This window comes from Rhopalosiphum padi, chromosome 3 (genome assembly GCF_020882245.1).
Source record: "Rhopalosiphum padi isolate XX-2018 chromosome 3, ASM2088224v1, whole genome shotgun sequence".
Classification (NCBI taxonomy): domain Eukaryota; kingdom Metazoa; phylum Arthropoda; class Insecta; order Hemiptera; family Aphididae; genus Rhopalosiphum; species Rhopalosiphum padi.
This window is the reverse complement of record NC_083599.1, coordinates 64,817,138-64,843,271: the sequence shown is the minus strand read 5'-3', so window position 1 is coordinate 64,843,271 and position 26,134 is coordinate 64,817,138. Positions and strand designations below refer to the sequence as shown.

The following is a 26,134-nucleotide window of genomic DNA, read 5'->3' as shown; positions in this document are numbered from 1 at the left end:
ATAAATATATAATAATTAATAGTTAATAAATTTACTTTATAAACTATATTATACAAATTTTGGGTAGTGCCTCAAAATTATTTTTAAAAAAAAACTATATATTATAGAATTCAAAAATTTTGCTTCAAATGTAAAAAGTTTACCACACCAGTGTAAAGTCCATCTCAGTATAAGTAATTTTAAAATACAATTTCTATTTTGTACATAACATGCTTTTGCCTTTTATTATATATAGGTACGCATGTAATTGCTCTGAATTCTGATACTGTCTACTGAATTGTTGCTTTTTATTCTGTGTATACGTGAACTGATCATTACAACCGTGTAGTGTATATTTTATACTGATAATACATTAATATTGCAGCTCGTATTATACGAAATTGTCGTATTTTATTATCGATATTCACAATTTCGGTTTTCACTTTATTTATGCTTCGCTAATTTTAGACGGAGACCATTAAAACTTTCGTATTTACGCGCGCGTTACATCATAATTATTTATAATTAGCTCAGTTGCTCGTTTTTATATATCTACCTATTATTTATTATATATTTTATCAACGGTAGAGTGTATTTTTCAAACTCGCAATAAATCGAGCGGATCGACTCAATATATGAGTACGAAGTTAACCTATACTTGTTCAAAGGTTTTTTTTATCGTAGACGAAATATGATGAAATAATTACGATTTTTGAAACTCCACAGCACCAATTATATTTTATTCGATCGCGTCTGATATAATGATGTGACGTAAACTTTGGTTATATATATCTATAAACAACGTAGGTGTAGTATATTATATATATAGAATAGTAGTTATCTCGCCGCTACAGGTAGGTATCTACTATAATACGTGTAACAACGGGACTTGAGGTGGTAATTAAAATCGTAAAGAAAAATCCTATTCAGTCGGTCGGTGTACATGTATATATTGTGTGTGTTTGGTGGTGCGTGTTATACCTATAGTACAACCTTTGCGACGGTGTAAATAAATAATAAGTGATTACTATAATAACGATCAGAACAACTAATAAACGTCATCCAACTGCTGTTGCCGTGGGTGTATAGGTGCTGGGCAGGGTGTTAACATTATGATTGGTTGGCGTTATGTGCGATTTTCGGAGCGAAAATGTGTCGGACGGGACGACGGCGAAGAGGAGTGTCACGCGGGTCACGTGTTGGTGGGTCCGTTTATACGTAAAATGTCAAACGTACGTAGGAATACGACAGATATAATTATGACCTTAATAAGTTAAGTCTTACCATATGTACTATGCGGCTAGACGGGAAGTGAAAATTAAGTTCTAAATATACCAACGAAAGAAGTCAAAGAATTTTTCATTTTTATACCTATTTTTTTTTTTTTTTTGGTTTATTTAGTTTTCCTGTTCGTTTAATATAATATTTAAACAAACAATAGGTACTGCATGTGGGTTCTATGTTTTATTTGAAAAATAAAAATGTTCTTGATTACTGATAAATGGAAATGAAATGAAAAAAAGTGTGTATGAATTAAGTAGGTACAGCTTTAATTACGTTAATATTACCTTTTAATTATTATTTAACCTTTCATTGAATATAATTATAATATATAGCCATATATATGTATACCTACTTGCTGTATAAAAATCATTGTCGATCCTTTTTCAGTATTTTTTAAAATTCAAAATTCGTAACTTCTCATCATAGGGCACGATGAAACCTCAAAATATAATCCTATACTATTTAACCACCGAAATCGGCAATATATTACATAACATAATCCATACACGAAATTATATATATAATAATTATTAATAATAAGTATAAGATTCCCATTGGTAGCGACCTCACCCCCCTCTCTCAGCCGGCAAAATCGTATCAGCTTTTGAACAGTGGTGATGGTATATGCAGCGTGTACAGCGCTTGCGTACAAAATGCCACAGGGACACCGTGTTCTAATAATAATAAATATATATATATATATACGTATGCCGCACATGTAATGTTGCAGTCATTCTGTGCATTTCCCCCACGAGGACTGTCGACCACCGTGAATGTCCGTTAGCTGTGGTGATGAGCTATTTTTTTAAATTCTTATATCTTAGTAGGTATATATTTATAAAAGTAGGCAGGTATAACTGCGGACAACTATTGCCATCAAATCGAACACCCGGACGGATTATGTGGCACAAAGACGATGAACTCCATCGGCCGCAGCAACGTTGGTCGAGCCATCACTGTACACGAATCCAGCACCACCTACACCATTACGAAAATAATGGTGAGCAATATTATGTATTATAATTCAGGGCTGTGAATATAATATGACACTAAAAATAAATGTAACATACGTACATGCATTATGCAAAATCTTTAATAATTGGCGAGATAAATCTTTTATTTATTAAATAAGTCGATGTGTATATATGTCGCATCCACTTAGTGTAATCGTATTTTTCATGAAATGGATATCCATTTCATGAACAACGATCATATCGTGTAAGTCAAATTTTAGTTCATGAAATGGACATATATTTTATCCATTTCATGAAATGGAAACTCTTATTTTACACTTTGTGTAATATTTTTAATTAATTACATCAATAGGTAACTTTTTGTGAAATCGAAATAATAACATTGATACGAGTACATTTTATTACATTTATTCATGATTATTATAATTATGTAATATTGTATTATAATTATATTTTATAATAATAATAAATTATATAAATATAAATAGTTATAATAATCATTATAATAATAATTAATAATTTATTATTTATATAAATAATAAATTATTACTTATTTTTACAAATATTAGAGCTATGGCAACGAATGTTGCATTTTACCGAAGCTTTAAAACAAGCACAACGTTTTGATTCACATTGGCGTTTACAAATGCAACTTAAAAAACCTTGTCCCCCAGAAATATGAGAAACTGTTTCACGTTATGTAAGCTCTTTATCATTATTAACTTCGGTAATTTTTAAAAAATTAGATGTCGCGGGTTTTTTATATACGCGTAATAATAACATCACGACAGCGCAGCGGCTATAGATATAGAAGCTTATGATTTGCGCTGAACTTTGTCGTTCAAATCGGTCGGTAATGGTGTGTTTAGTTTTGTAATATTATTTCATCATTTTAATTTTTTGTATGATGTATTATGGTTCTTTATTTTTTTCATCGCACTCCTAATAAAAGCATAAGAGGACATACCCGCATTTGTTGTCTCTGTCTTACTAACGTACATCATAACAAATTTTCGTTCAGAAGAATACATTTTGTGATGTTAGCTTTAATATTAGAGTGAATTTACCTATTATCAAATTTAAAGGTAAGAATAATATCTAGACAATGACATATGCTTTTAATGATATTATTATTTTAAAGTGAGTTACAGCTATGTGAAATATTACAACTTTAAAATGTTCATAACTCTAAAATAATAATATCATTAAAAGCATATGTCATTGTCTAGATAATATTCTTACCTTTAAATTTGATAATAGGTAAATTTACTCTAATATTAAAGCTAACATCACAAAATGTATTCTACTGAATGAAAATTTGTTATAATGTACGTTAGTAAGACAGAGACAACACTGCGGGTATAGCGTCCTCTTAATTCCAAATAACATAAAACAAAATAGTTTTTTGAAATACAAGCCCTGATGGCTGATTGTTATAATTTTATTTGAAGTGTAAATATTTTGTATATTTTAACAATTACTTACATTTTTATTTTGGCCGCTAATATTTCTTCAATTATTAATTGAACCTCATTTTTGGTGGGTGGTTTTTTCCCGGGTTTGCCTACATAGTAGGCATTTAATTTTTCATAATATTCAGCAAATGAATCAAATTCCATTTTATAAATTGTATTCCTTGTAATGAACGTTAATATACGGCTCGAGAAAACGTACTGGCATCATATAAAAATAAAAATAAAAACTTTCCAGAGTGCTATTACACTCATACAATTGATGCGATTATTTATCGATAACAGGTGTCGATAACATATTACTTATTAGTATAGTACAGTAAGTTCTACAATAGGTACCTATTTAGTATCTTAATACTTACAGTTTAAAGATACTAGATTCGTGTACTCGTATCAATATTATTATTTCGATTTCACAAAATGTTACCCATTGATGTAATTAATTAAAAATATTACACAAAGTGTAAAATAAGAGTTTCCATTTCATGAAATGGATAAAATATATGTCCATTTCATGAACTAAAATTTGACTTACACGATATGATCGTTGTTCATGAAATGGATATCCATTTCATGAAAAATACGATTACATTAAGTGGATGCGACATATACATACCCGATGTTACGCAGTTGTGACCAGACGTACTATTTTTCGTAGGACAGTACTTTTTTTATGCATGTCCTAGTGTTCTTAACAATAGTGTTAAGTACATAATATTGTACTCTTTTTTTGAAAATATCATGATTTATGGGTTAATACATGTTTATGATTTTTATAATTTGGTGTTAATTTATATTTTATAGTTCGAGCTAATGCAATCTAATATGCTTGGTTGCATAGTTAATTTAATTTGTTATCTGTTAATATGTTTCCTACTTATTAACAAAGTTTTGTATTTATTTATTCAAATTTTACACATGGTATTTTTACCAAAAAAATGTACTTTTTTTAAATTTTTATATCTGGTCACCATACGCATACTAAACCCGGTAAACTTGTTATTTTTTGACTAACTGCAGTAATCCTTAAAGTATTATTGTTAAACAATATTTGCATAATTTGCATTAAATTGTTATGTACGAGTACATAGTTGAGAATTGATTAAGTAGAAACCATTTTGACTTTTTTTGAGTTATTTAAATACATTATGAAATTTCTATTTATTTTAGTTATTTATTTTATAAATGTCGATAAAAATTAATCGCCGAGTAAAAATATAAAATATAATTAATACAATTCTTCATAAGTTTTTCAACCTATTTAAAAAAAATTCAAATATTTTTTTATTTTCATTTGAAGTTCAAATTTTACGACATTCGATATTCACCCGTAAAATAATTATTTCTCCTTAAACATTTGTTGATGTTTTATAGTATATCAATAAATAAATAAATAACAATAAATATTTGAAATTTTTTACCAAATGTTTATATTATTATTTTCATTTACGATAAACATTTCAACAATTTTAAACTTTTTTTGACTTATTTATATAAGCATGCAAAATTCTCAATTTTTTAAATTATTTTCTATTAACTTCGATAAAAAGTTATTCAACGGGTTAAAATTCATGAAAATTTAAATACAAGATCCCACAAAATTTATTCTTATATCTGTACAAAAATATTAAAAATATATGGCACAATTTTTTTTTTATACATTTGAAGTTAAAATTTTGACGAAATTTGTCAAAATTGTTAACTGATTTGTAAATTCACTGTTTAGTAAATTCATAAAAACTTTTTTTTTTGTATTTAAGTTTTTAAAATTGCATACAAGATCTCATATAAATTTTTCTTACAGATATGTAAATATATAAGTACAATTTATTTGTATAAGCTTTGACAGTTAAAATTAAAAAATATTTACATATATAATCTATATCTATGCAAAACGATATATCGTTGAATATATTCAATATTCAATAATATATTCATTATTTTGTTATAATTCAAAATGTTATTCTTGAGGAAATAAAACTTGAACGTATATTGTTAAATTTTATACGCACAATGATATTTTCAAATGCATTATCTTTGGCAAAAGTTATTTGAACCTACTGTATTACTATAAGCAAAATGAATTACTCTAAATACCTAGTAGCAATGTCTAAAAACATAAAACGAAATATAATTAGTGGTAGACTAATAGACCTTCTCCACTCAATACTCAGAATCATTTTTCGTATACAATGATAAACGTATCATTGAATTCAAATTTATCATTTCCATTACAGTGATCTATTAGACATCTACTGTACCTACAGCAGAACCAGGACCGCCACATACAATATCAGGCCCTTGAACTAAATGTTTATAAAACTTTATAAAAATTACAAATAAATTTCAACGGGCCCACGGGCCCTTAAAATAGCCGGGCCATGGTACTCAAGGTTTATAACCCCCCCCCCCCCTTGCGGAGGCCCTGGGCAGAGCAGTACGCACTTGCCCACCTTTTTCTAATTAAATCATTGTATGCTATCTATAATTATTATTGAGTATTTAAGTGGTACTTTAGTTCTTTATTTAATTTACTAAAATATTTTGGATATTTTATTAATTGTTTTTTAGATTTAATGCAGTCATGCAGGTAACATAATATATTTTACCAAATTACATACCCAAAACGTATTAATATTTATATACGAAACGTAATTATTACTTTTTATTTCTTTATGAATTAAATGTCCTAACTAGTATATATTATTATATATTCGTCATGAAATTAAAATTAAAACAATAAATAAGTTTAGGTTATTTTAAAACTAATACAGCCACAGAAAATTAATATTTCTAATTTAATAGTAAAATACTGTTTGTTTTAAATGTAACTATGTCAGTGATATTTAAAATACTTTATATTATATGATTTGTACTATTAGTGCTTTATTAATTATTTACTTTTTAAACTTTTCATAATAAAATTATAACAATTTATTACTTTGGCATAATTAAAGGAATCGAAACGCACACGTCGGGAAATGGTTTTATCGATGTTGGCAATCATCAAGATCACATATACTATCCATTTTCTTATTTTATGGTCAACGATGACGTTCAAGAACAAGAACATCATCATTATACATTTCCTCAAATACTGATGAGCCGTCCACCACCACCACCAACACCAGAACCATCATCTCTACCATCGTTGATGTTATCTTCGCCACCTCTACCAGACTCTTATTATGTTCACCAGCCATTTACACCCATGATGCAGCAATCCCAACAGCCATCACTTCTACCACCAGCACCAGAATCATCACTTACAGTTGGCTGCAATACCATTCAGCAACAATTCCAGCAACGTATAAATTATTACGACTACAATGGTAGGTGTGATCATGCTTCATACACCACGAGTCTACACGTGTATAAACAGTGTACCTATACCTACCTATGTTTTTAGATTCGTCAAAAATATATATTGTTTTGTAATCAGGTAGGTATAAATAAAATATGTTTCTGTTTAGAAAGAAACTCCGAGGAAGCCTCCACTAAGATGTTAAAAAATGATTCGCCTTCGTCGTGTTTAAGTCGACTACATCTAGGAGAAAGGACTATTGACAACAGTATGAAGTCAACTGTCATCTATGATAATAAAAACACGCATCAACAACAAACTTTAAATAATAACAATAGATTGTCAGAAGTAAGTTACCTGTTTAATTTACATAATATATTCTAAGTATACACAAATTACAAACCTACCAACAATACTATTATATAAATTTCTTTACTGATGACAATTAAGCAAGCAAACGAAATCAAAACACAGTTTGAGATCACACTGGACGACGATAAAGTAGTGGACGTGTGCAAACGGACTATATTGGCTGCTTTAAATAAAGTCATAGTTGGTAAGGGTTTTCTTATGTAATCATAATTAATAATTGTATAGAAAATTGATTGGTCGTTTTTTTTTTCAATTCGTAGACAATTATGAATCTGCTTTGTACAAATTACGTAAGACTATTAGAATATTGGACGTATTGATGTTTAACGAAGGTGGCAGCAGGATCGGGACTGCCAAAATCGATACTGTCGGGCCATGGTTGGAAACATTGAAAGATATGGAACAAAGAATTACACAAAATCAAAAGGACCTACACAGTAATGGCAATCACGATACCGGTCAGTACTTTAACTGATTAACCTGTTATTTATTGATAATGCAGATTTAAAAGCTTATTGACATAATTGTGTTAGAAGGTTAATAAAAATATGAAATACAAAAAACTGTATAATATTAAAAAGAAAATTTTTGAACAATATGATTATACGTGATAAACTGATAACGCTAATAACAATTAAAAATCGTAAAATAGTACTTAAATTAGTTGAATTTCTTTTAAAATGTTTAAAACATCATACAGCATTTAGACATAACATTTTAATTCTTCTTAAATCTTAATATAGTTCATTAAAGTTATATGTTTAAATGTATTGAAAATTTGAAAATAATTATTTTTGAACACCTTAACAACCATTATTATTTGCTAGGTACTTTAGTTTGTAAATTTCAATATATTTTCAAGTATTAATAATTTTAATACATTTTATCAAAACTGTAAGATATTACATCTGCATTGAAACTATATTTTCAATTTGAACTTTAAAGACAGTACTAGCTATTTGAACCTTTTAATTGCCTACGAGATTAGTAATGCATTTAAATAATTATATGTTAGTAAAATATATTTAAAAAAAAATTTAAATAACGAAACATATTTTTTCACCTCTTGATTAATATATTTTAAGTTTATAACTGTAAAAGTATGATTTATAACTTTTTTCAATTAATACATTTTCAATTAGTTTCTAAAATATAAATTTTCACTTTATTTTTGGATTGGAATTAATGTTTAGCTAACTTGTATTTCAGATAATAATGCAATAATAAGAACAGAAGAGGGCTATCCCAAGCAACTAAGGCAACTAACCAATAACAGGAGCAGTAGAAATAAAAACAGTAATAATGAAAACAGTGGTCATTTATATCACTTTTGGTGGAAATCAAACTTAAGACGTTATCGAACTACAGGAAAAATTGTTGTAGAGCAACATAGATTTAATACCAACCTTCGTCGATACCGAAGAAACAATTAATGCTTATAAATCAGGATTTTTCATTTTTGGGCTTCTATAACTTAATACACTTGTCAACTAGTTCTGTAGTTCTTGCAAAATAAACTTATATGGTGTATAAATATGTATATTCATCATCACTAGAGCGCGGATTTCTATGCAATTGCATATTTTTTCCTTTTAATATTTTTGGATTTTTGTCAGTTATCTCCACGAATCATCATAATTTGAAACTAATGGTGAAATTTGTTTTGTTTATTTTGACAAAATTCAAAATATATTGCATATTGAAGCGAAAATTTAAAAAAAATAATAATATTTTGTCAGATATAAAAATTAAAACTAAATTTTATAGTCACTAAATAATAATCATCAAAAATTACAATTTTTGATTTTAACTAGTTTTTTTTTTTTTTTTTTTTTTTTTTTATTTAGAACTTTCAGTATATAACTATTATAGTTCGACAGTTATTACAATATATAATATATGTATAAAAGATTTACAATAAATAGAATCTTAATTATAGCATAATTTAGATAATTTGGTGATTAGATAACAATATAAAATGAAATGATACAATATATTATGGTGGACGTATAACGGTATATGGAATTACAAATTACCTTTATTTAATAAAGCCGTTAGGAGAGACAGGAGGGGTTTTATGATTGCACTGAATTCGGTAATAAAAGATGTAAATAAAGTTTCTATATTAGGAGATAGGTGGGAATGGTTATGATTGGAGGAAGTGGCTATTTTAACTAGTTATAGTAGTTATACTGACATAAAATTAGGGTCTAGGTACTATAGTATTCTAGAACAATATGCAATATGCAATTTTATTTAGGATTTAGGTTTGTAATATGGCATGTCATCGCCATGGCGTGTATTTTACACTACTTTTATTGGAATAGGTATATTGATAACTTAATTTTTTTTAAATTTAAATTTGTTAAAAGTAGTGATTTTATCATTTTCGAGAAATATGTAAAAATGTTGGCAATACCGTGAGTTTATTGAAAAGTCAAAAGTGTAATAAAAATGATGTATCTCACATAAAAGTAACTTTATTTACTTGTATCTAACATTATAAATGTATAACATTATTATTAGTTTCTAGATTTAATTTTAGGTACCTATATACTCGACGATAAAAGAAACAAGTAAATAAAAGTATTCAATATCGAGTTGTTAACGAGACGGAATACAACAAAAACAGCCCGTACATAAAATTTGTATAATTTATAAAATTGACATACTACCTAAATCATTGATATTATTATTATTATTATTATTTTTTTTGTATGGTAGTCCGATTGGTCATAAACAGGGCTGGATTTAGGGCCGAACGAATAGGTAATATACTATTTTTTATTCTGTGCTGCGTCATTGATTTTATAATATACAGATATTCACTGCAGTATACAGAAATATAGGAACCGATTCGGAGATTCCACGCCGAACTATTATGGAATAGTTAGATGATACTAATTGATACATTAGTGGCGTAGCCAGGATTTTTCTATTTTGTTTTCCGGAAGTGTGATAAAAATGTATGCAATTAATTGTATATGCCTGAAGTTTCTTTTGAGCGGGCCCAGTGCAATTGTCCCATTTTGACCTTGCATAAATATGGCACTGCTAATGAGTGTGTATATGTACGCGCACGCGTTTAGCCTGCTGAGGATCGTGAATTTATTTCGATTTGCGGCGGTGTGTGCGTGTAATGTTATGGCGACGGTGCATTATGCAGTCTTTATAAATGTATTAAAATTAATTTTAAAATAATATGTACATTGTACAGCCCAGTAAATTATTTTTTTCAAAATACAGTAGGTACAACGTTAAAACGCTATAATAATACAAATACTATCGCGAATTCGCGACCGATGCACAATGTTATATGCATCAAATAACTACTAGCACGGCTATAGATAGCTAATTTATAATTGTAAACTGTAAAGTGTAAATACTGGTAAATGTTTGTTAATGAACAAATAATAAAAGCTAACAAAATAAAGATGACAATTTAAAATCATTAAAATACAATTTAAGATTTTTGTAGCAACTTTCAGACCATTAACAATTAAAATAATTTTTAAATTTTCATAATATTTCGGGGAGGCTGTAGCCCACTCCCTCAGTCCCTCCTGGTTACGCTACTGATATACAAATATAAAGTTATAACTATAAATAAATAATAATTAATACTATGAGAAGCAAAGCGACTAGGCAAGCATGATTATCATTTTAATTAAAAACCGTGGAAAACCAATATAGTGTAAAAATACATATAATCATTATTTATAAGTTTATAACTTACCTATTTGTTGTTTGACAACATTTTATTCTTTATACTACAGGTGAATATTGATAGAGAAATATAAGACACAATGTGAGTGATTATTTTAATACAATTCTATTTATTTATTTATTATCTAACAAATGCGTTACTTTTTTAAAAATTATGTACCTGCATGGCTACGTTAGGCTTGGTTTTACTTGGAAGCATATCTACGACCTACGTACTTTATGTATTAAATACGAATATTTTCTTTATGTATACTTTATTTTATAATACTTTTTTATTGTTTACTCTAAAGTCTAAATTATAATTATTTTTTATGGATATTAAACGAAAGTCGTGCCCGCATGTCGTTATCTGCCTTAACACGTACGACATCGCAAATTTTCGTTCACCAGTTTATCAAGTGTACTATCTGCTGTTAGTTTTTACATTTAAAGTGAATTTACCTATAATAAAATGTAAAGGTAAGATTATTATTTAAGGTCCCACATAGTAAGAACCACGAAAAGCAACAATACATCTTCTTAGAAAAAAATTCTTGACTAAAGAAAAACAGAAGTCCAAACTAAACTTGTAGACAAATTTTCGTTAGCAAGTTAGTCATTTTAAGTTTTCATGTTACATTATAGAATCTATTCACTATATCACGCTATTAATGCATTTGAATTTCATATTTTTATATACAAAAATAATTACACGCTAAATAATATTTATTTTTATATTCATTTCTATATTAAAGTATTTAATATAGTCTTACTATTACTATACTAAAAGTTTTAATTACATAATTTATTTGATTTTGGAAATCAAGTTGTAATCCTAGAGTGTGTAATAAATTTACGTACGAAGTATGTTAAAGAAGATGGACTATACACTAGTTTCAAAAATTCAAAATACCATATTAAAAATAAATTGAAATTACTCATAATCTGTTTAGTAATTATACAGTGGCGTATGCTGGGGGGGGGGGGGGCTAACGTGCTGAAGCCCCACCCCATTGCCGTATTATTATTTTTGTTTTTAAATCTACCAACGATTTAATATACCGTGTATTTACTCATTTATTAGAACCATGGACTAAAATATTAATAAATAATAATTATTATATAATTTTAGTCTGTGATTACGATCATATGGGTATTTATAATCCTACGTATATAACTATAATATAAATGTATATATAATTTCTTCATATATTTTTTGTTTATTTAAATACTATAATCTACTAATGGTAACTAAATAATAAAAATGAACTTGTAATATATTTAAATTAATAAAATATATTAAAGAGAAATAAATGATATTAGGTATATCATGGACTACAAAAGTATTAGTTCATTAAAAATAATGAAACAATGAATGCCAATACAACATTTTTTTTATTCCAAAACATAATAATAATTAAACAAGTTGAGTATACAATTAACTTTTAGAGTTCATGACATCTTAAATATTGAGTATGTATAATTTTATTTTTTAATATTTTATAAAAAACATACAAAATTATAAATTGTTACTTTTCATAAACAATCTCTAAGATAATTATAATTCAGTTTTAAAAAAAAAAGTTCCAAGTAACTAATTCAATCCATTTTACTATCCTTGTAAATAATAAAATACAAAGATTAATTACTAATTTTCTTCTTATAAATAAAATAAAAATTATAGTTTGTTGAACTTAAATTTAAATTATATCTGAACAAAACTATTGAAAAATTAAAGACTTTAGATACTACAAATTAGCTTCTTTTACTAATAGAACAATATAACTTATATTTAATAAAAAAATGTATTTAAAAAAAAAAAAAGATATTATATTATAAAGCAAGTACAAAGTATAAGTAAAATAAAATAAAAAATGATACACCAGTACAATATTTTTCATTTATTCTATAATATTCAAAGTTAAGCTATTGAATATTGAGCAATTAGTTTTATAATTTTACTTTTGAATATTTTGTTAAAATTAATTTAATTTAATTAAAACATGATTATTTTTGATACTAATTTATTATTTAGAAACACTGTATATCTACCATGTTTTTTAGAGCTATGTTCACTGCATTTAACATCTCTTCAACTCTTTTGCGTTCATCGACTGCACCTTCCTCCTCAACCATTACTTCATCAAACGATCGATTTATTACATACGGAGTAAAAACATTTTCGTCTAATTCATGTTCAAACTTGTCTAAAACTAATTTGACCATTTTGTGATGTATTCGCTTTGGTACAAAATCCCTAACTATTTCTCTGATAAAATCAAAGTAACATTGTGTTAAACATTTATGTATCTTTACTTGTTTAGACGTTTCAATACTGTTGTCTAAATCATTTAATCCGGATAACATTAGCTTAAACTGTTGTATTTGGTTTTCATTTTCTTCTCGTTCATCTTCTGATATTACAAATTTTTGGTTTGCTATGTTTTTGTTGGTATTGCTTATATATGTTGCAATATTTTCATCTCGCATTTCAGTTGATGATCGAACTAATTGAAATAAAAAATTTGGGTTGGTCGTATTTAAACATGTTTGGTAGGTTTCAATGTAAGACTTGATAAATTCTTTCAAATCAGTTAATTTTTCATCTAAGATTTTATTGAGGACATTTCTTACCTGAAATCAAATGCTATGGTTATATATTTATAATTAGATAGGTAGGTGAAAAACTATTAGTTTAATTTATACAGTAAATTGAAAAAATTGATGATTTTTTTAATTTTTTAATTATACTTACATCAGAATTTATCCGTGGAAATCTTTTCAATTTTTCCAATAGTGTATCATCGATTGAATCAAAAATCTTTAGCATTTCTACTCGAACAAAATCCACGCTAGACATGGATGGCTCAATTAGATTTTTTACCTGTCTATAAATCATATTTTCCAAAGCTTTTTCATTCACGAAGGAGCTCTTTGTAGTACCGGCAGCATTTAATAATATTTTGGCTATATTTTCATCAGCCAAGTTATGTAGTGGATCAATTTGGTTAATTTTGTCTAGATATTCGTCATTTATTATTTGAGATATTCGCGCACCACCCATAACTATTTTATCAGAAATATCCTTTCTGTTTCCCAGTATAGTATCACAATAGGATTTGCATATATCTTTCAATAAACCTAATATAAACGTTATCTTGCTGTCTGGTGTTTGCAAGGTTTTTAATTCGTCTTCAAGTCTTGATTTAGTATCTTGTAAACTTTTGTGTAGTACTGGGTATGTTTTTTTTATGTGTTTTACAAGTACATCTTGAAGGGTTTTTGCCAACACCTTATTACCGTGCTTTTTATATATGTCAGGATAATTTATTCTCAAAAAGTCTTTTTCACTTTTTATGGTATCTTTCATAGACTTGTTGTCATTTATGTCTTTTTGACTTCGATTAACAACTCCAATAATGCCGAGTTTAACTGGTATTTTATGACCACAGAGTAGTTCTGTGGTATCTTGGATTGTACCTTTGTCGATTAAATCTAACTTTGTGACTACTGCGATTGTTCTCACTCCGTTAGGATCCATTTTCCTAGCTATTTTTAAGCTTTCGGAAGTAGAAGGATCAGTATTTGCTGTTACGACAGCTAAAATAATTGAATTTTCTTGTTGTACATATTTTAAGATGAGTTCTTGGATTTGTTCATCAATATCTTCGGGTTGATCTCCAACTGGGACTTTAGTTATACCCGGTAGATCAACAAATGTAAGGTCGTAAGAAAGTGTAAAAACTTTCAAGACAATGGGTTCATGTGTAATACCTTTATTGGTACCAGCCAGAATATCGGTCCAATGTTCAATCTCAAATCTTACTTCGTCAAAATCATCATAAATTGTTTCAGGCTTATGAAGAAAAGTTGCCCAACATTTAATATCATGTTTTTTTGTTGACTTGATCATTTTCTCTTTATCTTCTTTGTTATATCTTATCATTTGTAGAATAAGTGGAGCACGAGTCACAATACCTGTACCTCGAGGTAAAAATGATCTACCCAGTGGTCGAAATGGCTCAAGATAAGTGGAGGGATGCTTTACAATTCAGATTTCCTGATATCATCATAATATTCTTCACACTTTGTGTACCTATAATATTTTTTTTTGTATTTTTATTTTTTTTTTTTAGCTCACATTTTGTTTATGCATCAAAACACTACAATATTTTATTTTTATTATTATAAATAATCCTATTTAAAAAAAAACTTAGTAAGTATTTATTTTTAATATTTTTTTGTACAGATTTGAGATTATAGGTATATAGTTAAATTTATAATTAATACTGACAATAATCAATATAATATGTAATACAACAAAATCTATTATTATTATTATAAAAGTATTATTTAATATTTAGTAAAACATTTTTTGTACTTAATTTAGCAAACACTTTTTCTTAATTAAATTATAAAAGTAGGTATATAAAAAAAACTCAAGGAATACCTAACTCTTTATCAAGAGTGTTCTTTGAAAGTAAACAAATATACAAATTAAAATTATAACAAATTTTTAAATGTAAATGTATAACATAGAATATTTTTATTAATTTTTAACAAAATAGATAGTAAGGTGTTGATTATACTTTATCTCTTATATTGGATATGTAGATTACTTTAATTGCTCCCAAAGACTATTGTATTCTGTGTTATATCTTATTTCTTGCTTTGAAATGCATTGTGTATGGTCAGCACATCTTCTACCTTTAGAAACCCAAGACTCCACATATGTATTTGCATAAAATTCACATAAAGGTGGACCAACGCATTTAATCCACAAAAGATCAGATACACGTGAAACTTCTAATGTATTTCGAGTATCATTATGAACAATGTTCATGGCACTAAAGAGCCTCTCACATTCAGCAGTAGAAACTACCAATGTATTCACAGCTTGTGTTAGAGGTTTAAGGTTGTCTGGAATAACAGATTTATTATCTATATACTCACGAAAACCTCTAACTGACTCTCTTTCATTTATTTTAAATATGTTTGAAAGCTGCTTAATTGCTCTCTCTCCATATAATATATCCACTTCTAACGGCCATTTTTGTGGGTTTAAAACTTCTAGCAGTTGAATAAACTCAGCATACTTATTTGATGTGTCAGATGATGAAGATACGTGTGATGATGTAAAGTTTAACATTCTAGATTTTAAATTATCAGCTAAGCTTCGATAGAATTGTTTATAGTTTATTTTATTTTTATTATTTTCATGAAGTTCAATATTTTTAAAGGTCAAACTACATTCAGAATTCTCAGCTTCTTTATAAAAACCATCATTACACTTCTCAGACATAGATTCAAAAATCAGAATTTGTCTTCTAATTAAGTTATGAGCATCAGGTAGTTTTGTACACCGTTTTTGAAGTTCTAAAGAAAGATCTGATAGTTCTGTTAGAGCATCATATAGAAGACCTAAATTTAAAACAAAATCAGTTGATGTTATTTTATGTTTTAAACCTTTAAAGGTTGCTTTTTCTTTAGATGTTCTCGAGCTATCCAAACTACATTTGTTAAAATGTAAATAAAGTGCTTCATAGTTTCTCCAAACAGCTTTAACTGACCTCAAACTTGAAGCTACCCATCTTGTATTTAAAATGCGACCAATTGAAAGAAATTGTAAATCTAATTCTTTGGAACAACTTTTTAAACCATACTGGTTTTTTGGTGATGAACTATATAATGCATAGAGAGTATCAAAAAATATTTTGAAATGATTTATGCCAGCTACCTCGTTAACTACATCATCAACAGCAAGTTCAAGTCTGTGATTAGAGCAATGCCAGACCAATAAATCTGGATATTTGTCAGTTAAAAGTTTTCCCACACCAGCTTTTCGACCAATCATATTAGAAGCTCCATCACAAGCAAAGCAAATAAAATTTTGTATTAAGTATTCATGAGAAAATTTGTGTTTGTTTAGACTTGATAAAAGTTGCAAAACTATAGTCTCAGATTTTGTATTTTCTAATTCTATTAAATCTAAGAAAAATGTTATTGGGTCTGTTTCATTTTTGACATCTGTGGAAGCCCTAATACAAACAACCAAACAAGTCTTTTTCGACACTGATGTAGCTTCATCAATTAATACTGAAATTTTAAAATTATTTTTGACAAGAAAATTTGTAATTTTTGTTTTCATTTCTATTGCTATATGGCTAGCAATATCAGCACAAGCATGATCGCTGTGTAAAATGCGACCCATATCCAATCCATTTAACTTTTGAAGTTGAATATCAAATGGTAAATCAGTAAATGGTCTTGTTTTTTTAACAATACTGTATACAGTATTAAACACTCTTATTGTACTCTCAAATTTACCAGAAATCCCCCTTTACACAGCTTTTGGCAAAATATTTTCTTCTTGTGCTTTTAAAATTTGTTCACATCTTTTATGACATTCACTAATTTTATGCTTATGGATTTTTTTTCTTAAGGATTGTCTTTTATCTTTATCACTAGCTCCATAAGTATGTACACTACACTCTGTCCATTCAATAGCAAATCTAATACCTTGTGTTTTATATGTGGCAAGGTTTTGAACCTGCACGCATATATTACAACCCAATTTTTGGTCTTTTACCATTATCCAAGGATATTTATTAAGAAATGATAAAAACATTTCATTTGTCCAGATACTTGGATAATCATTATCATTTTTATCGCCACTTTCATTAGAATTGTTTGAACTATTATTAGTATTACAATTAAATTCTGTACTCACTGTCTCAGCTTCATTAGATGATGCTTTTATTATTGCTTGAGTAGAAACCAATGAATCGTCGATTGGGTTCACGTTTGTTTTGGTTAACCAATTTAATAAAGACATGCTTAAAATATAACTATTTATTCACAGTATACTAGAGAATAATAAAATAAACTGTCGTCGAACCATCGAACACTAATGTACTAATACTAATACCGTTGTACAAAATATGTTTAATATAACATTAATTACTACTAACACAGTAACACGCATAAACCATAACCATTATCAAAAGTACCTATACATGTTTTTCATAATACTCATAACCAGTTGTTGTATTCTATCCATAGGCTAAATTTAGAAATTGATTGCTTCACACATACACATTTACTTATCAGTTATCAGCAAAATATTGTCAGAAATGACATCGTTATTGTTCTGTGATAATAATATTATATATTAGCCATGGACTAAGGTATATTATCTTGGTCCGTGGCTCTAAATATTAATACGGGTTGCGAAACGGCTTTAACTAAATATAGAAGATTTTCAATAACACCATATCGTTACGTATCGGTTTTTCGTAGTGATACGTGATACGATAAGCCGAGCGCCCGGGCCTGAATGTTAAAAACAATTATTTTCATCGAAAAAAAAATGTCTTATATATAAATAATACGTATAATAATGATAATAAGTATATCATTTTAAAATACAAGTCTTAAGAGGAATGCGTTATTCTAGACAAAACAAGTAGAGGGATGAAAACTGTAAATACAAAAAAGTAGAGGGATGCCATCCCACCGTATCCCCCCCCACTTCGAGCACTGGATCTACCAACTAGACTCTCCAGGACAGAGCTCTTTCCTGAACTCTGTGATCCGACGACAACTATTTGAGGCAAGTCAATTTTATGTTCGCCGATGACGGCGAACACATCTTGCAGTTTGTTGATTATTTGAATCAATGATTCCATTGTAGTATTGTACAATTTTTTAATTTAGTTGACAAAACCTATAATATAAAAAAATATTTTATTAATTATTATTGTATTACTTAATTTACAAATGTATCATTATTTTTATTTTGTATACTATTGATACCATTTCAGTATTATATATTTTAGTACACACTACACAACTACGGAGTAAATATAATTATTAAATTATAATAAAATGATATATGGTTTATAATTTCAAAAATTATAATTTATATTACAAACATTACTTTTTAGTTATGGCATGTAAGTGAATTGATAAATTAAAAATAATCAAACTAACAATTATGAAATCTAAAATTATTAATTCTTATATAGCTATTGGCAAAAACAATACTTTCAGTTACTTTATTCATAATACACTTTATTTATAATACTAACAATATTATTATTATTTATTATTATTAAGGCTTGGAAGTTGATGCATTTTGCATTTTGTTTTTGAAACTTTTAAGACGATGCTCTCCTGGCCACAAATGTGTTTCATTAGCAAGTGAATCTGAACAACTAATTTTTATTTTGCATTTTTTAGTGTTTATTACTTTTTATTAAAGAAATTTTTACTGATTTTATATTAGTTAACTTCTCATCTTTTTTTTTTTTTATCATTATGCCGATAATTTACTTAAAACTTTCAATTGACAATTGAACAACATATTTTCTGTATAAAACATAAAAATTTGTATAGACTAATAGATGGCAAACATTTAAAACAAAGTCAAATTTGTCTTACTATGTCATCGAAAATATTTACTTTTATCTATGATTTTTGCAAGCTCTTTTATTGCCATTATTCCTCTTCACAAAATATTAATTCTCGAGTCATTTGTAAGCTTTGATAAATTTATAAAACAAATATTTGTAATTTTTAGGTAATTTTTTAAGGACATTTTTTGCCATTTTTATATATTTAAGGTCAACAATATTAATAAAAAATTTAATTTATTAAAATAAATTACTATTTAATGATTATCAATCACAGGCTATCAGCCTTATTTTATAATACCTGGTTAATACATACTTGAACATTTTCTTTCAAAAGTATTTTATAATCCCAAAGATACCATTATAGTTATAGAGTATTCAAAATACTTTATTGATGTTTTTATAAATTAGATATTGAAACACATGTATGTTTATTGCAAATAGATACTTAAACTTATTCATAAATATTTTACATACATTAATAAATAAAAAATAATCAAACTAACAATTATGAATCCAAAAATTATAATTACTTTTATAGGGATTGGTTATTGTAAAAATTCAATACTTTTAGTTTAACTTTATTCATAATACTAAGAATATTATTATTATAAATGAACATCTCCAAACATTACTTATATAAATAACCAGACAGATTACGTTAAATTGATTTCTATGTCTAATAGTAAATCTATAAAAAAAAAACTAAATACATTATTTGTTATTTTATTATGATTTACATAATTAAATATAATCATTACATTTATCTATGTAACACTTCTTTAACATATTTATAAGTATAGCTGTAAGCTGCATTTAACATTTGATAATTGTCATTTGTCATTTGTACCTATGTAATTTAAAAACATTTTGAGGATAAAAATTTAAAATAATTGTCAATTTTCATTTGTATTATTTATTTAAAAAAATATTAAATAATGAAATATTTTATATTTTTTAATTATTTTAATTTTAACCTTAAATTTTTTATATTATGTAGGTACAAATTACAATCATCAACAATGTTAAAATAATATAGATTGCAGCTATACTTTTAGATGTATTAAAGAGGCATTACATAATCACATAGATAAATGTAATGATTATATTTTATTATGTAAATCATAATAAAATAACACATAATGTATTTAGCTGGTACAGGGCTTTTTTCCGAATACCCTAACAGTAATCTCATTATTTAATGATAATACAATTAAAATATTAATAAAAAATTTAATTTATGAATATAAATAACTATTTAATGATTATCAATTATAGGTTATTAGTTTTGTTAATACATATTTGAACATTTTCTTTCAAAAGTATTTTATAAACACATTACACATAAGACATCTTTTTACATATAGGGTATTCAAAAAACTTTGTTGATGTTTCTATAAATTTGATATTGAAACACATGTATGTTTAATTTGCATTTTAACTACAAGTTAATTAAAATTTTTAAATATTTAAACCTTTAACTGACATTCAACATATACATACGAGTACATTAAGAGGCCTCGCTACTGCCGTCAATTTAAGCTCAAAAAACATGAAGTTTTGAGAAAATTAAAGTTAGTTTAAGATGTCTGATTTTGATTCTGAAAAAAAAATCTTAACTCGGCAGAAAATTTTAAAAACAAAACTTACTACGCACACATTTACAAGACCAGTATTAAAAATCAAAAGTCGATATGGTTTCACTATTAATTAAAAAGGTGAAAAAAATAAAAATTTCATAGTTTGAAAAAAGCATGATATAAAATGATTTAAAAAAAAAAATGAAAAGTGTATACTTAACAAAATAATGATAAGATAATCACCCCGTATAGCTGTATAGTAGTTTACCTAACAGCGCCTCTCTAACACTCCATAGGTTTATTAACTCTTTTAAAATCGAATTATCTAGTCTCTCTTGAGACATAGTAGTTCGAAGCCTTTAGCCTGGTATTTACAAATCAAATTTAAAAAATCAAAGCGAATCAAGCAATATATTTTAAAATATAAAGTTAAATATAGGTAATAGGCAATGGCGTTCACTATTCAGCCATTTGGCATAAAACAATAAATTACCTATGTTCAAATATTTGTTAAAAAACCTTATTGTTAACTTGTTATGAAAATCTTCACTACACCACGTTAAGTGTGCGAGTTCAGTTGAATATTCAATATATACATTGTCTCCGTCTTACGCAACACGTGTGACATAGCAAATTTTCGTTCAGCATTTTCAATTTTGTGCTGTTAGTTTTGATATTAAAGTGAACTGACCTATTATAAAATTTAAAGGTAAGATAATTCATAAATCCAGGACCCACGTAGCATTTTGTTGATATTATTATTTTTAAGTTATGATCTTTTTGAAACTGTACATTTTAAAATGATCATAACTTACTTAAAAATAATATCAATAAAAAACTACGTGAAGCCCTGGATAATTATCTTACCTTTAAATTGTATACTAGGTTCACTCTAATATCAAAACTAACAGCACAATATTGAAAATAGTAAACGAAAATTTGGTATGTCACACGTGTATATGAAGGAGACAACACATGCAGGTACTAACGTCCTCTTAACTAACTTATATACTGAAAGAAAACTTTTTGTCGCTTAGTAGATGATAAATTTTATTACTGGGCGACAACATTTTTTTTTATAAAATTTATGTTAAAATTATTTTATTTTATTTATTTTTATATTTAATTTTGTTATTTATTTATATCTATTACCTACATCATTTCGTTTGATAATTTGAATTTGGAAATACAAATAATTATTGATATTTTCTTTAAATAGAAAACCCGTGTGACCGACGACCGTTCACCGTAGGTACCCATTGATAAATACAAATAAACAATGCAAGAAAGCAATTTATTCCATGCGACAATGCGACATGTTTCATCTGGTCGTCATTGCAAATATATACAAATTATTTGTTTTCGATTTATTTTAGTCTTTGTTCCTACAAGCTATTAGCTAAATATTTATTATTTCATTTCGAACCTTTTAAACGTACGAATGTCGGGATGTAATGCGTCGTGTGTAGCTACTCCGATATAAAACAATGAATCTTGAATTCGACGGAAAACGTGGTGTATAGTAGCCCCGGCCCAAGGTTTAACATATTTCGACAACTTTGATTTCGCCCTTTCGGAAAGTGTAAAATAACATAAAATCTAATATTTTATGCTTAGACTTAAACTTAACACAGATTTTTCAATAATTATATAAATATTAAAAATTACAATAATTTTGTTTGAAGTATATACTAATAATGTTTAATATATTACGTATTGTTATAATATTAATACCGACAATTTATTTTTGACGATCAGCAGAAGCTGACAACTGTTGTATAGTATATAAATCCGTCGTGATATAAATATTTAAATACGGGTATATATATTGCATTTCAGTGTATTAAAATGTAATGATATTCACATAATTCCACCAAACTCCATATTTCATGTCAATATATTATCATCAATAATTACAATATTAAAATCATATTAAAAATATAATAATAAAAGTATATCCTGTACCATGAACTATACTCGTATTAATCAAAAATACGATTTACAACAATAATATCTTAAATAAGCTAAACTGCTAAAGAAAATAAACAAATGTTTTTCAGTGAAGAACCTATTTATAAATTTTAAAAGAATATATTTTGATTATTCAATGCAAGTATGGAACTCGGATTATTTTTATCTAATCTAAGTTTGTTTAATTATTGTTATGGCCTGTATGGAAGATGACGTGTAAGCGATTGAAAAAAGGAAATACCAAGATTTCGTTTTATTATATTATCATTTTTTTTTAATAATGTTTTTTCTCATATTGTTTTGATTATATTAACTACGACCGTCACACACGTCTCACACACACACACACACACCCGCTTACTGTAACAACAGCAGCGGGACCCTCCTTGTATACCCGGCAGCGAAGGCGTTAAATAATACATACAACATACCCACCTAATATAATAGTATACACGATTGAGCAGTATCTTAGCTTATTGTGTATTAGATTGTATCTTGTATCTGTATCTCGATACGGACGTTAAGGTTTATATACAAATATACGATTGCATACGTTTGTCTATTTTAATAGCACGATTTATCTATACAACACACGCGGGTTCTACCGTCCTCTTAAATATTAGTAATTAGTATATTAGTATTAACCAAGTAAATGTTTAGTGAGTAAAAACTATTAAAAAAACGCTTGCAAGACCAGAGATCGGCATGTAAACTTTCTTGATTTTCAATTTTTAGAAATTTATTAATTATATGCAATATGTTACATGTATGTATAATGTATTTTATTTTCATTTTCATTTAGTGAGATAGATATCCGAAACCGGAGAGTGGATTTTTTTGTTTGGGGAATTGTTAGATTCACATTGGCTAGGAGAAGTGAAACGAAGATTTTCAGAACTTTTAACGTTTATAGTCAATTTACTACAGCTTCAAAAAAAAATTAAAACACATTTTATTAGGCGTTTTTTTTTATGTTCGTAGTGAGTTAACGTTTGAAGATAAAGTTCTGAAAAATCTTCAGTGTACTTCTCCTAGCCAATGCGAATCTAACAAGACCCCAAATAACAAAATCCGTTCACCAATTTCGGTAATCTACCACACTAAATGAAAATTTAGCAAAAAATAACTATTTTTTTAACTTAAAAAAATTAAATAATTTTTTTGAAAATTTTAAATCTCACATTTTCTATCTACTTGATAATCCCTTTTTAATGAGCTATCAACCAACTTTTTAGCTATAATAGTTTTGGAGAAAAGTTAAAAAATAGAAATTCTTGGAGTTTTAAAAACTCAAGTCTTTTTTCGTTTCAATTACCATACTTACTTGATTAAAAATCAATAAAGTAAAATAAATAAATATTATTAGAGAATTAACTATAAAACACACAATTTAGGAATTGATAGATCGATAATAGGTAGGATAATTCATATTTTTTTATAAACGGTCAGTAAAAGACAAAAAATCAATTAAATAATGAAGAATAATATATTCAAAATAACATTTTAATAAAATCACTAATTACGCAACAACATACAATAAGAACATTACTGTTTATTATAGTTGTCAGTTGAGTCCTTATTAATTTTTGTCAGTCATCAAAAAAATACAATTCAAATTACATAAAATCAAACAAAACATTGAGTACTAAAATAATATAACTTTTCTTAGAAATATACAGAACCCAATAATTATACACACTTAATAGTAGATAAATTTAATTAATTTATAATATCTATTACCTATTATTTATTATTTATTTAATCATCATTCATCAGACATAGCAATATTATGTAAATTTGGTCTATTATACAAGATACTATAATAGTTTATAAGTTATTGATTACCTTAAAAAATCATGAAATAATTAAAAAACACGCATAAAATATATGTTATTACTTATTTCAGTACCGTTTGAAAATATATTCTAGATTAGGTGTAACCCATTAGTATAGACATTTAGTAAAATTTTACTATTTTAAATTTTCTATGTATTATTTAATCATTATACTTAAATATTATTAACAGGTTACAGGGCCAGGATTTATATACAACAGCGTGTTTTTTTGCGACTTCTGATTATTGATTTTGTCAGTAATGCCCACAAATCACCTCAAAATGCGATAAATGGTGGTTTTTATTTTGAATGTTTTTGCATATTTCGATTATAAGAATGCGAAAAATGCACGTTTTATAGTATATTTTGTGATTAATATTTATAATTTAATATTAATATTTCGTATTTAATTCTAGTCTTGCTGATGAAAGTATTAAACTTGGTTTTTTTTTGTCAAATATACATTTTAGTTTTATAAATACAATCCTATAGTACAATAGGTACGCGATAAAAGCTTCAGTCAATATAAATCTTTACTACAATCCAATTGCTGATCATTTATTTTCGAAAATTTAAAAAAATGTGATCATAGCATGTAACACACGTATACAAAAAAAAAATAAATATGTTTCTATACTATTGAATGTGAATTATAATTATAAATTTTATTTCTAAATTATTTTATTTTATTTTATTTTATTTCTCAATTATATTATATTAAGACAAACAGCCAATCACTAATGTATTTCAATAAATAAATATTTTTTTTTTATAATTATATTTTTGTGTTTTTTATTGCATACAAATCCTAGCCCTGATTTTTAGTAAAATAATAATAATCTATTCAATTATGGACGTAGCGTATATTATACATATATAAATTATAAATTTTATACTCACGAATATTTGATGTTATTATTGTTGTACCCAGTGACAAGTGGCAAACGACCAACACTGCGGACCGCGGTTTGGAGAATGAACTAATGAAACGAAGATGAACGGAACGATGGTGATGGGCTGATCATCAGGTTGAATTGGTCAATATGGCTGTGCTACAGTCTAATATCGTGTGATTCCCCTTCTCACCAAAATATCGCCGCCGAAAGCGTTGTCTGTCGGGGAAAACGATAATCTCAAAATATCGACGAATGAAAAAATAGGGATTAGATGCCCATTAAATATTACGTTATTTTTTATTTTAATATTATATAACACACAAAACGAGTAGGTTTAATGTAAGTACT

At 26.9% G+C, this 26,134-nt stretch overlaps 2 protein-coding genes across 2 annotated transcripts; one reads left to right on the top strand and one right to left on the bottom strand.

Annotated features, from left to right (window-relative positions):
* Positions 1–2,005: 2,005 nt before the first annotated feature.
* LOC132926506 (uncharacterized) lies at positions 2,006–8,930 on the top strand. The gene is made up of 6 exons (XM_060990872.1): positions 2,006–2,263; positions 6,667–7,041; positions 7,183–7,361; positions 7,464–7,569; positions 7,646–7,843; positions 8,595–8,930. Exons 1-6 carry the CDS (start codon positions 2,056–2,058, stop codon positions 8,816–8,818), a joined length of 1,290 nt encoding a protein of 429 aa, XP_060846855.1. The 5' UTR covers positions 2,006–2,055; the 3' UTR covers positions 8,819–8,930.
* Positions 8,931–12,824: 3,894 nt separating this feature from the next.
* Positions 12,825–25,911, bottom strand: LOC132927384 (dynamin-1-like protein). The gene is made up of 4 exons (XM_060991901.1): positions 25,791–25,911; positions 18,641–18,816; positions 13,846–15,096; positions 12,825–13,724 (listed from the first exon to the last, which is right to left on the bottom strand). Exons 2-4 carry the CDS (start codon positions 18,776–18,778, stop codon positions 13,122–13,124), a joined length of 1,992 nt encoding a protein of 663 aa, XP_060847884.1. The 5' UTR covers positions 18,779–18,816; positions 25,791–25,911; the 3' UTR covers positions 12,825–13,121.
* Between the last annotated feature and the right edge of the window lie 223 nt (positions 25,912–26,134).

Bases quoted from the DNA above. Each gene is read 5' to 3' on its own strand.
- LOC132926506 (XM_060990872.1), top strand. From the start codon at position 2,056: ATGAGCTATTTTTTTAAATTCTTATATCTTAGTAGGTATATATTTATA. The intron at 2,264-6,666 runs GTGAGCAATATT...GCATAATTAAAG, and splicing joins ACACCATTACGAAAATAATG to GAATCGAAACGCACACGTCG. The intron at 7,570-7,645 runs GTAAGGGTTTTC...TTCAATTCGTAG, and splicing joins TTTAAATAAAGTCATAGTTG to ACAATTATGAATCTGCTTTG.
- LOC132927384 (XM_060991901.1), bottom strand. From the start codon at position 18,778: ATGGAATCATTGATTCAAATAATCAACAAACTGCAAGATGTGTTCGCC. The intron at 15,097-18,640 runs GGTAGATCCAGT...TTTCGACCACTG, and splicing joins CTGTCCTGGAGAGTCTAGTT to GGTAGATCATTTTTACCTCG. The intron at 13,725-13,845 runs GTAAGTATAATT...ATTTGATTTCAG, and splicing joins TTCCACGGATAAATTCTGAT to GTAAGAAATGTCCTCAATAA.